At 46.9% G+C, this 12,584-nt stretch overlaps 1 protein-coding gene across 15 annotated transcripts in view; it reads right to left on the minus strand.

Annotated features, from left to right (window-relative positions):
* The window catches only part of LOC120951782 (complexin), a 167,251-nt gene that overhangs the window by 24,707 nt on the left and 129,960 nt on the right, over window positions 1-12,584 (minus strand). For 13 of the 15 annotated variants that reach the window (XM_040370696.2, XM_040370689.2, XM_040370697.2 and 10 more), the window contains one exon: window positions 9,145-9,311. In XM_040370696.2, coding sequence (XP_040226630.1) covers window positions 9,145-9,311 — 167 coding nt within the window. The remainder of the gene's footprint in view (window positions 1-9,144; window positions 9,312-12,584) is intronic. The other 2 variants (XM_040370700.2, XM_040370705.2) reach the window with 1 other exon arrangement.

Consider the following 12,584-nt stretch of genomic DNA (forward strand, 5'->3'; position numbering starts at 1 on the left):
ACAAGTGATGAGGCAAACGATAAAAATATGTCCCACCATCAGCGTATCGTGCCGGGGACGCACTTTTTCTTGGAACTACTTTGGGAGTGTGCGATGTGGTGTATGTTTAAAAATGTTCTGCTAGTACCTACAAATTTATTTCAGATTTATACAGATGTATACAAAAAAAAACATTGTGTAATGAAATAAGTTTAATTAAATCAACCACTTATGGAATTTTCGGACAGTAAAAATAATTCACCATACCACTGGCTATATAATTGGACCGGCTTGTCTAATCTACGGTCCCCCACCAACAGTAATCCTTAATCAATTTCAGCCCAAATTCCTACCAATAGGATATCCGGAAAGCGGGGAAAAATGTACTTCACTTTGCTTCCCAAAACTCTAAACGCCTGCAACAGAACAGGCACAGACCGACAAGGCAAATTACACATCCCGCTGGGAAGGGTACGATGGCAAAGTGATTCGATGCAATTACGAGCCGCAATGAAATCTACCCAGCACACCCCACCGAGAGAGGACCACTGGTATTTTTGGTGCAACTAACCAGCACCGCTCTTATGTACTGTGAAGTTTACAGCAATTCATCGTACGCAAGCTCACACACACACCATCCAGTGAATAGCGTGTAAATTGGGTTTTCACATACGATATTTCAACCAGCATCCCTCTTTCGCTGGAATGCATTTACCAACGAGGCACATCATGTAGGCCAATTTAGGATAGACTTCGAGCCCACACTCGCTGTGTACTTTATCCGTGCCGTTCATCGCTGCATTTGACAGCTGCCCCGTTCGCCATTGGCGGGATGCCAGTGGCACCAGATAGGCTCTACTATTGATTTAATTTAGAGCACTTTTCTGCACTGCCACAAGGGTGTACAGTAGTTACACGGGGTTTGTAGTATGAAAGCAGATGTGATGGGTTTGGTTTATTTGATGATTGCTTAACGACCGTTGTATTAGTATGTAGAACTTATTATTTTTAGTTCAATTGATGAATCAACAAATAGAACAATATTGTACTTTTCTCAATAAAAATGTATTTTAAATATTCCACTGATCGAGTGGGGTTACCCGACATACGATTTTTAGCAATAAAATGCAGAATATCACTTTCAATAGAGAGGAAAAAATATCGTGGGAAAGGGAGTTCGAGAGACCAGCAGCAATTGCACCAATCGAGACATTCTTAATCCCCGATAACAGCTGCACCCAGGGAACGATGGTGCGTAATGCTCGTTAATGCTTGTTATTGACGATTGGCAGGATTAATTCAATATAAGTTGCCAGAGTGGTATATTTTGAGCTCGATACAATAAATTGTCAGGTAAAAACAACTATTAAAAAATAACAAAAATACAACTTACAATGTAGAAATGTATAGAAAGCTCTGTATTACTGTATTTTTGATGCAAAGTAAAATACGACCATAATCACCATCGTTGCGACTATGCAGAAATTGAAGAATATTGTAAGCGAAAAACGATCCCAAAAAATCCTCTTGTATTAAATGAGATTATCTTTAATTAGGAATTTCCCGCAAGAACAATGCAACAAAGAAAACCACCCTCTTGTGGGTTTACCGAGCAGAAGCGAACCAACAAAAAAGGCAGATTATTTTCATGTGCCTAAGATCGGATTAACCCCCCAACAATTTAGAGGAATTTTGTACCTGTTTCTTGCGCATTGGCACGCGATCAAAATTTGGAAGAAATTCGCTCCAAAGCTCGAGCCGGAAAGTAATCCGGTTCCAGGCATTGATTCACCTAACGAGGATTTCTACGAACCAGCCTAACAATAGCAAGGTTTTGCTCACTCCAACTTTGTATTATCACACATCCCAAGGAGAGCATTTGCCCCCTGGTTATGGTTGTAGCTTTGTAACCAAAACTGCCCTCCTTCATACGTGTTATTCCAAATAATCTACACCACTCACTCACAGACCGGGCTGAGAGAGCGCGTGAGCGATTCATTTCTACAAATAACTAAGAAACAATTACTACTACATCGGCCTGACACATTTGCACATTTGCTCGTGTTTCGTTCGGGCAAGGGGAAACTGTTTTGGAACCGTTTTCCACTGATGCCACGCGCTCCGCAGAGGAGCGCTGCACCGTTGTAGAAGCTTTGCAAGTGTCTGATGAAACCCTTTTCTAATTTAATTTCCACCCAACCGGTACGAAGGATTGCAAAAGGGAAATCCTTCAAAATCATTCTCGCCATCGCCACACAGCGCAAACCGCTGCAAACTTTCCGGGAGATTTTCACAGCGTTCCCCGTGGTCCGTTGTTTGTGGTCGGCAGGATCGAGAGCGGTAAGCTTATCGGCGGGTAGTGAAAAGGGTTTAAGCAGCCAATCAGTTTGCGATGAAAATCGCAGTAAATGGTTGGTAATGAGGATGGTTGGAAGGTTTAATGCTGCTTCGAGTAACATAATAATTGAGGTCGCTTTCATTTCCGCCCGTACAATTGCCGGTGTGTATAAAAAACTGCAACAATCTGTAACAGGACGTATAATACTCGGGACGTACGGTGTGGCCCTTTGCTTGTGATACGTTAGTGCTGCAATGTTTGCATAGTTTCAAGGAAATCTGTAAAGTGCATCCGATTTTGAAAAGTAAATATTTGCTCGCAATATCAATACCGATCTCCTCTTCCCCCCTTTTGACGGCTGCCGTCCCCTGTAGAGTTCTCTATCGCAATCGTTTGATGTGGCTTCAGGTTTTTGTGATCGAACGTTTCGATTAGTTTGTTTGCACTGGTGCCCGTCCGGGGGTCGTCCGTCCATTCATCGACCTTCGACTCCGTTCCGTCCCACCGCCAGTCAGCTGCACCTAGGCACGCCTCGAGGGGGATTGTAAATTTAATTCCATTTGCATACCATACTACGCATCGTTGAGTACGTGTACCGATCGGTTTTATACATACAAATAAACACACACACACACACGAGCTCGCATACCCTGGTACGATCTCCTTCCGGGAAGTACGCCCGAAGGCTTCACAGGGGTCTACAGCGGTATGGTTTGGAGGGTGTGAGATACGGGTTCGGTTGATATGCGCTCGAACTATCGAAACCGGTCCGCCCGTCCCCCGTTGTACCAGAGAATGGTAGACCAACCGGTGCAGGTCCCGGTTATGGATACCTTTTGTGGTACAATCGACTTACTGAAGCTTAGTTCTTAGCATAACCACCTCGGGCACCGGTACCCACACGGCACCAAGGGCCACCGCACCCGTTCAGTTCTTTTGATGTTTTCTTGAAGAAGCTACAACATACGGTTGGGGCTATTAGTGCTGAATTTATCGACCCAATGCGGGAGGGATAAGCATTCCCGTGATAGCAATTAGATGTGCCCGAAGATTCTACAAAGTCAGCATAAAATGGAGAAAAAAACTCGCCAAACAAGATGTCGAATTTTGACAGCATGGCTTGTTGGTTATAAGCTCGGCTTTGCCCTCTGAGTGACCTTTATCGCGCTCCCATTTACGTACGATTAGTGGCAAGTGCAGTAAGTGAAGAGCGTCTTGTGTAACAATCATAAAGACGCTGCTTGAGATAACAAAATCAACGTTCTCGAGCACTCACTGCCAAACAACGGCCATAATCATCGTTCGATCGAATAGGAAAATGCGCGTACACCAGTGTACTGCGGTGGATGGTGCGTTGTTGTGGTTTTGGTGGCAGGAAGTAGAAAAGCAAAACAATATACTCCGCAAGGTGGTGGTGACCCTACTGCGGGAGAGGTGGATTTCTATCCTGCCCATGGTCGCAGATGTTTGTGGCGGTAAAAGTAGGAAAGCAAAGCCACCATTTGAGCGTTTGTTACGAAACGATGGCAAATCTACGATTATTTTCGTTACGTGATTTGATTAGGAACTTTTTTCCCCTCCTCCACCAGTAATGGGTAGCGGTGGGTGGGTGGGTAGAGAGTGTGGGAACCGATGGGTACACCAGCACATCAGCACGCAAAGCGGCCTAACGGCCGTACCGGCGAGGAACGTCCAATGGTAGACCTTTGTCGCCATGCGTTGCGATCATCGAGGGCTGTTGTCGTCGACTGGTCGCCGGCCGGTGCTGAGCCAGGATAATGTTTAGTCATTAATTTTTACAACCATACCGAAGAGATGCGTGGTCGTGTGAGGAGGAGTGGAGTGCGAGAGCAGGTCACAAGGAAATGAGAATGTACATAGACAGGCGGTGACAGAATGGAACGTGGCCGGGCAAGTCAAGGTTGCTTGACTTTCGAAACGCTCTTAAGGGGCAATGGTGTGTGTGTGTGTAGGAAGTTCACCCCAAGGCACCCTGAAGGACATAATCGAATGGAGATCACGAAAGCTCTTGAGCCATAAATAAGCGTCTACTTGTAAGCACACCTGGGGCGTGCGGGACTGCCACGATAAGATTTTGTTAAATGTCTCAGTGGACCAAGCTGCACTCAAATGCGTTCAGCTGGAAAATGGACACACACACACACACACCAAGTTGGCCACAACTTCAATCAAAGATGGGCAAAGGGGAGCGATGTAGGAGAGAGGGGGGGGGGGGGAGCATTATACTGTAAGGCTCGGCTTATCTAACACAACAGGATGACCAGTCTCCCGAGGGTGCTTCAGCCACGGCAGCAAGATCCGGACGAAATATCTTCTTTCCCGAGCATCCCAACAGGGGCGGCCGTCACCATTCGCTTCGGTGTGCAATGGAGTGTGTTAAGCAAAGCGGGAGTTTCCAGCAGATAAACTTTGCTTGCCACATTGCCTCCACCCCCACAAACTCGCCCCACGTGCTGCCAAAATGTCGGACGACGGTGTGCTTACGACCGACCAGGGGCGAACCAAATGGGAAAGTTCCCTCGCTCGAGTGGAACGGGAACGGCCCAAAATCGTTAAGTAGGTGTAAAATTTTACAGTACATCACCTTCCCATCAGCAAAACGCAATCAGAGCGATTGGGAGAGAGAAAGAGAGCGCGCGCACTCGTGTCGGTGCATACAGTCCAATGCACCGCAAACGATGGCGTGCTCTAATCTTTCCCTGCCCCGCCACTCGACTTAGTACGGTTGAGTGAACTTGCGTATCAGCAGCATGGTGCTTGCAATGGTCGTTGGTCAGTTTACTAGGTGCCGGTGGTGCTTTGTTTCGGTTGTGGGGCACACAATGTTTGGTGTGCTGCTGTAGAGGTCGCCCTAAGGTGAAACCAAGCGACTCACCAAGAGGAAGCGAAGCTCATCGAAACACGCAAAATGTTGGTGTTTGGTGGTGGTCGCAAAGCTGCTTACTAACTTTACACTGTTTGCTCGGTATGGTTCGGTTCAGTTTACCCCATAAGAGGGATAAGAGTGAGAGAGAGAGAGAGAGAGAGAGAGAGGGACACACACAGAGATAGAGAAAGAGAGAGAGAGAGAGTGAGAGGTAACTAATTGTGACCGACACAGTGCCACAGACTTACACACAAGGGGTTTTTACAAACAGTCCGGAAACGAAAAAGGTACACGAGACATCCTGCCCACTATGCCCATGTCCATGGTGCACTAAACTCTTTTTCCGGCACATTTTAAGAGGCAAAGAAAGGTCGTACCATTCGCAGTAGTGCACTTTGAGCTTCATCAACTTCACGCCATGCAAATCCAGTCGCCAGTAATGTACAGACACAGGGAAAGAACATAGGGTAAAAAGATGCATGGATTCGGTCAGGGGGAGAGATTCAAATCCATAATAAGCTTTGTGTCCGGCGCCAGCGGACGGGCAAGAGTTTGCGCCTGCCAGCCAGCTAGCCAGCCAGCTACGCTACTCGTTGCACACGTTTAAGTGCTTAGTCACGCTCGCCTGCAGCCGTTAGTCATTAGTATTTGCATTATTAAAACGTGCCGTAACGAAAGCATGGAGCGCAAGTGTGCCTACAATTCCGACGAAAGGGTACATTTTTTGGAGGGTGAGAAGAGTGACGTGATATTTTGACAAGTGACAAAAGGATACATTTTTCTCTGGAGGAAGCTGCTTGCTTTAAGCTTTGCTTGCTACAACGGGAATACGTTTGTTTTGTAAGCGGGCGTCAAGCTTTACAACAATAGATACGCAAGGCAAACCTTAAAAAGTGGCCGAACTAATAATTACTCAGCAAGCAGGATGTGGTGTGACGTCCTGTGCAAATTATTTAGACTTTATCGAAACCTCCATCGCAAAACCCCATCGGTGCGCATACTCGCGTATGCAAAGGCTGTGAGATTTTGACATTGATAAGGCGTCGAAAGTATACGGTACAAAGGCACGCAACGTTTCAGCACGCAGCCATCAAACACGCGGCCTAATCAAGTGGGTCAACGCGGGTAGCGACTGATGCTTATCGGACCCGCCCGAAAAGGGGAAAAAGGGCAGCGTCGGCTTCAAAGAGCCAAAGAAGTATGGGCAGGCTGGACGGAAAAATCCATTCCATACATTGCTGACTGTTACCAACCCCAAGGGTAAGGAAAGTTTTGTCGATAGTTTTGCTGTAAGCTATAATTTACGAAAGAACCGCTACGAAAACACTCAAATTATGAGACGTTTATTTAGCAGCATTAATAAGCGACTCGTTACGGCGACTTGGACGAACGACCAGCACCAGGTCGACTGAACGCAAAAAGGCAAAAAAGGAGCGAACAACACTGTTTGTCACTGTAATGGAAAAGTCCATAAATCCTGCGCCAAGATTTGACGCCATTTTGGAACCACTGGCTCGCAAGGGCTGTTCGTTCGTTCGTTCGTTTACACATTTTCAGTCCATCTGCTACCCGTCCGGAGGTTTATTGTTGGCGTCTTCGTCGTTCGACTGCTTCCACCACCACCACCACCGCCACCGCTGCCGAGTGCTGCACGTCTTTTATGCTAAATTAATGTTAGTGAAACTTTTTAATTGCATGTAAATAAAGTGTGTGTACAGCGATAAAGCGGAAAGACCACACGGTTCCACTGGCGCGCGCCTCCATCTTGCCACTCCACTCGGGGCTCGGGGTGGTTTTCATTTTAATTCCATACCATCCGGTGTCCGACAATGTGTCTGTGCTGTTTTTCTTCTCTTTTTGTCGTCTTGAAGAAAAGCATTTTTGTTGTTGTTGTTGCTCTTTCCCCCTCCCCCCCCCCTCTCCCCCTTGTTTGTACAACATCGGCACCTCTTTGGCAATGCAGGAAGCGTTGCGAAAGAAAGTAAAGCAAAGAGAACTTCATCTTTGTGCAAATGAGTTGCAGAAGGTCAACGAGCGTACAAAAAGTATGCACAAGGGAGGTGAAAAAAACGCTTCACTGTATTACAAACCATTTTTCCATTCTTTTTTCCACTGTGTCCACTTTTTCTCAAGAAGCCAAACTCACTAAACTCTACAATGGGCCAAAGACATACAAAGCACGGAACGATGAATATAGTCGGAAGTTTGAACTTCTTTGCGTAGCTTTTCGTTAAAAACAGCAAAAGAAATAAAACATTTACTTGTACGCAAGCTGGTCTTAACTTTGTAGTTCGCAATGGCTGGAATGTACGCTGGATCAGCGACACGCAAGAAAGGATCAACATTCTTCTTGTGTAAGCTTTTCCTCTTACAGCAATCCACTTAGCTTCAATAGGGATGTCGAAGAAGAAGAAAAAAACGAAGAGTTTGAAGTTTTACAGTTAGCTTTGTGATTCACTTGGATTGTGTACTCCGTTGTAAGCAGTTGGGCTCGGAGCGCCCATCGTCTGCTCCGACTGCTGACAGTGGCACAAATCAAAGAGTGTCTTTTTTGCGAACGGGGTTTAACTTTACGCACGCAAAGAAAAGTGAAGAGAAAGTATACAAAAAATGCCTTCGTTAGCATAAAGCTGGTCAACTCGCAGGCACTGCCACCACTAAGGGTAAGAGCTCGGCCGATATTGATTTTATAGCTTGTCATCTCACCCACAAACGCACACTTTAAGAGAAAAAATGGCCAAACCCTATCGTATACAAACCTACAAGCCATCAACGTGCGTATGATTTCAGTGTGCAGGAAACCCTGGCCACAAACATTTGCTCTTTATTTTCATCATCTTTTACGATTCCATCGCAGGCCAAGACACCGCCAACGAATGACTCCAGCCTTTTACGACTCCATTAGTAGGTAGTATGTGTGTCACCTTCAGTTCGTACTAAGCTTTAGCAATTAGCCAAACGCGGTCATGAGTTCTTTTGCTTTTGCTACGACAATCTAACACGACGACGGCCCGTGAGCATGAGCTGGGAGGTAAAGATATATTACCCCGTTGTGAGAAAAAAGAGCAGAACTGCTTTTATTTTTCTTTCCTACCTTTCCACCAGTCCCGGTCGGTGACCTAGTTGGCAAGGCTTTGGAGTAATTAACTATTTCTACAGCGAGCGCTCAGTGGTGCTTCATAGCAAGCACACGTGTGGGAAAGCTAACCATTTGAATAATTATTCTGCCAAGTGTGAGCAAAGTTTTATTAGTTTAGTGGTTGTAAAAGTTGTTGTTCACGGTGGTTGATGCATTGGTTCTAGCATTGGTCGTTGGAGCTAGAGTGAATGATGGAAAAAATACTCTGAAAGGAAGGTATTATGTTCACTAAAAGCAAACTGAAAACTCCTGTCCGTTGCACGCTTTTGCATAATTAAACGTTGATTGAACAGAAACTTGTGAGATAGCCTCAAAGTTAAGGGATGCTTCATTTTGAACCAACTTGATGGAAATTTAGTAACAAAAGAAAGAAATTTAAAGGCACCTTGCATTTTAAAGTGCTTTAAAGTCTGCTAAAACCACTCTAAAACGAAAATTTATTTGCATACATTCAGGCTGCTTTAACGCTCAAATGTATGCAATTCTCCTTTCCCCAACTTCATTATTTCACCCGTGTGACACATTCTTCATCCACTCTGCGCTAATTTTGCTACAGATTGTCAGTCTCTGCTTTAAATCAATAAGCTCTCCCGTCCCAAAGGAAACTAGAGGGGTTGGGTCTAATGCCATCAAGACTTTTCACCCCCTTGGGATGTTAGCTCGAGATAAAAAAAAAACAGGCACACACTACGGGAGGGTGATGATGAATAACATAAAGATTTACTTCGATATTGATTACTGAAAAGTCACAATCAGTGAAGGAAGAGAGAGAGATAGAGCATGAGGGTAGGTGGTACTTACTTTGTCTCGGATTTCCTGTCGCATCTTCTCCCGCTCCTCCTCCATCTTGCGGTGCTTCTCCTTGCGTCGCTCCTCGGCCTCACGGATCGCCTCCTGGCGTTCGCGCTCTGCCTCCTCTTCCTTCTCTTTGTCGTTCTCATCGTCGCCTCCGTCACCTCCAACAGCGCCTGTAAGTTATAGCACACATTACAAGGGGGAATACAATATGGAAGCGCATCGGCTTGCGCGGGGGCCCCAGCGTTTTCTCAGCACAGCGTTTTTGTTTATTACTCTTGGCGCGAACCCAGGAGCGGGACCGCACACGAGGTGCGTTCGATTGTTTGCGAGTACACGCGAGTGGAAAATCGATCATTGGGATCGGGGCAAAAGCCGCTGCGCGCGTAGACTGTGTATGTGATCGATTGCGTATGTGGGGCCAGAGGCGTTAAGACTTTGCCGGATACGTGGAGAGAGACAGACAGAGTGAGAGAGAGAAAGCTGCGGGATCTAATTTTATAACCAATACTTTACCACCGTCGTGAATACGGCCAGGCAGTGGAGAATGAAGATTGGGGCGGTACACGAAAAAATAAAAAATCCCCGAGTCACCCGAAACACTCGAAACACTTCTAAGTTAATTATTGAAATGGAAGAACCCTGTCAAGCTGGGTGCCGTTTCTCGCCGGGTGTCCCCGTTTGCTGACAGCGGGAGACGGTTGCGCCGTTGCACGTTTTCCTGCCACTTCGAGCGACGGCGACGACGATGGCGCTAGACGGACACAGCGCCGGAACGGCTTTGGCGGAGGAGAAACGTGCGATGCGAAAGTGAATAATTCAATTACCCCTGCAGGCAGGCTATCACGAGGCAGCACCATCATCACCGTCAGGTTGGCGGCGGGCTGGCGCTTTAGGCTTTAAGAATTATACGCATAGAATGGCACTTGGAATTTGGCACTTGCTTATGCTTGTTGTGTTGTATTTTTTGCTCGCACGTACGCACGTCAACCCCCCCTGCAATGATAACGAACGATTACGCTGTGCGGTGAGACAACGTCACTTCGTTGGGTTTACGTGCACAGGAGAGTTCTATGAATTTATATACTTTCACAACTACGGAGGCTATGCATCATTATGTCTCCTTTCTGTGACCACCGCCTCATGGTTTGTTTATTTTTCCTCGCCTATTTATAACGATGTGGCGTAATACAAAAAAAACCTGCCCTTTAAAACTTCTATGTCACCATTCATTCGTGGAAGGTGTGCTGCGACGGTGCGATAAGGAAATTGGATAAAATATTTTGGTTTCATTACACCGGACACTGCACACCGGAAGGTGGAAGGAAATGAAGTGTTTTTTTCAGCGAAACCCAAAACGCGGTATCTAAAAATTGAGTTACCCACAACTGTGCGTACTGACCGACCGGGCGATGGACGGCTCGTACCATGATGGTCATCCCTGACAGGTGATCCTATCAAAGGTGCTTCCTTCTTCGGCTCGGAGGGCAAGCATTCGCACGAAGACGCTGCCGCCTCCTTTTCTTATCATTTCACTCACATCGGAACGACAACCGAACCGCATCTTAAAAGCTTTTCATAAGTCAATTTACGAGCCGTTTCGGGGCTTTGTTGTTGGGCGACATGGGACATGGCGTGCCTGTAGTGGATTGGTGGATGGTGTACCGGTGCTGTGTGTAGGCTGGTGGAATACACATGCCCGCCCTACTACCGAGCGAGTAGCGAGTGTAGTTCTCCATTACCGACTTACCTAATTACGGTGAGATGAAATATTAATGAAAAATTTACTCCGCAATTAAGCGTGTACACTGCCTGGGTCTGCCTCGGCTCTGGCAAAGGGAAAGTACCCGAGCCTCACCTGCCACTGGCACTGCTGGCGCTTCACTTTTGCGGTACAAAACAGTCATTTTGAGCCCAACATGCTTCCCGGGTGCGCTGTAGCAAACCCGTACCCATTACAGTAAGACAACCACTTGCATATTTAATGCTGTAAATGGCTAGTGCAGAACAAAATGGGGTTGATACTGTCTGCCGTGGGCCGGTTGGTTTTTCCTAACATCAAAGCTACATTGTAAACGGTGTTAGGCCGAACGTAGGAACGGGGAACTAGTGTCACACAGCGGGCCGACGACCGACCGACTGAATGTGCGAAAGCCTCCATCGAGCTGTGACAGCTGAGTTGGGACTAACCACTTTCCGCGTAGAAGGATTGCAGGATTAGTTCATTAGCCGGAGAGCATTGAAAGTGGATTATCTTCGTCCGTTTCTTCCCCGTTTTAGCACGCGATTACGCGTAACACCAACACGTACCGACGCCGGCTGCTACTGGTACGGTGCGATTGTTGACAAATCGACGAACCTTTCGAAACGGACGGCCGAACAAGCGGACAAGCCACATCTCTGACGCTGTCTATCCTTCGTTCCCATCAATCTCGCAGATTGTCGATCAATCAAAAGGCTATCTGGTACGGGCGGAATTCGTTCGGAAGAGTTTAACCGTGGATGTACGCCGATGGACCGTTTGACAAATGGATTCCGTTCGATGGCCGCTGGACGCTGGAGCTGATGAAGTTCTCCGCCCCACCGGATGGACAAGTTGATTTTAGGAAATATTTCAACCTCGGCGAAAAATCACGGCCAAGACACGGCGGGTGATTTAGAACCGGACGGAAGCGGTAGCTTGGTGGAGTGCGTCGTGCCTTGGGCGTAAAAGGGCAAGGGAAACCGCCCCACTTCGCTTTCTACCTACCCACCTACTGCTGAGCGGAGCTGCGCGTGTGTAATGGACGTGTGATTTATTTCATCGATTTGATCTTAAATCACATCAGGAACGACCACGGGAGCGTACCGTGGAACGAGCCCGCCAGAGCGCTAAGTCGCTAACATGCTGCTGTTATTTTTGCTGGCTGTGTTGTGTTCGCTGTTATGTATCGAACCGTTTTCGACTGCCATCGACAGAGCAAGGGCAAAAAGTTACAGCAAGCGTAATGACCACCAAATACTACGGGAGAGCGCTACACGTCGATCGATGGCATGTTTGGGAGCCGTTAGGCTGATAGGCAGAAGGTGAAAGATGAACCCACATGGGCTCAACAACCTTCCATTAGTGTTTATGCCACCTGCTATGCTTTCCTTTAGTCATAGACACACACACACACTTGAAAAGTGAAATAATTTACAATGGTAGTTTAAGGGGCGTTTGCCGTTCCAGGAGTTTCGCTGCCAAATGGGAGCGATCTCGTATCGTTATAGCGATTGTAAGATTGCGAAATGGTACCGCTTAGGGAGGGGAAAAACTGTTGGGCATCAATTTCGTTTTTCTCCCGGGCATGTTTGCGATTTACGCTACGCTGCTGTAAACGGTTATGATGGCGCTCTATGGAGCGTAGCCGAATGAACTACCGTCGAGGCATGCATTTCAGCATGCTGTTTAAAAGCCAAAAACC

Source organism: Anopheles coluzzii, chromosome 2 (genome assembly GCF_943734685.1).
Source record: "Anopheles coluzzii chromosome 2, AcolN3, whole genome shotgun sequence".
NCBI classification, from domain to species: Eukaryota; Metazoa; Arthropoda; class Insecta; order Diptera; family Culicidae; genus Anopheles; species Anopheles coluzzii.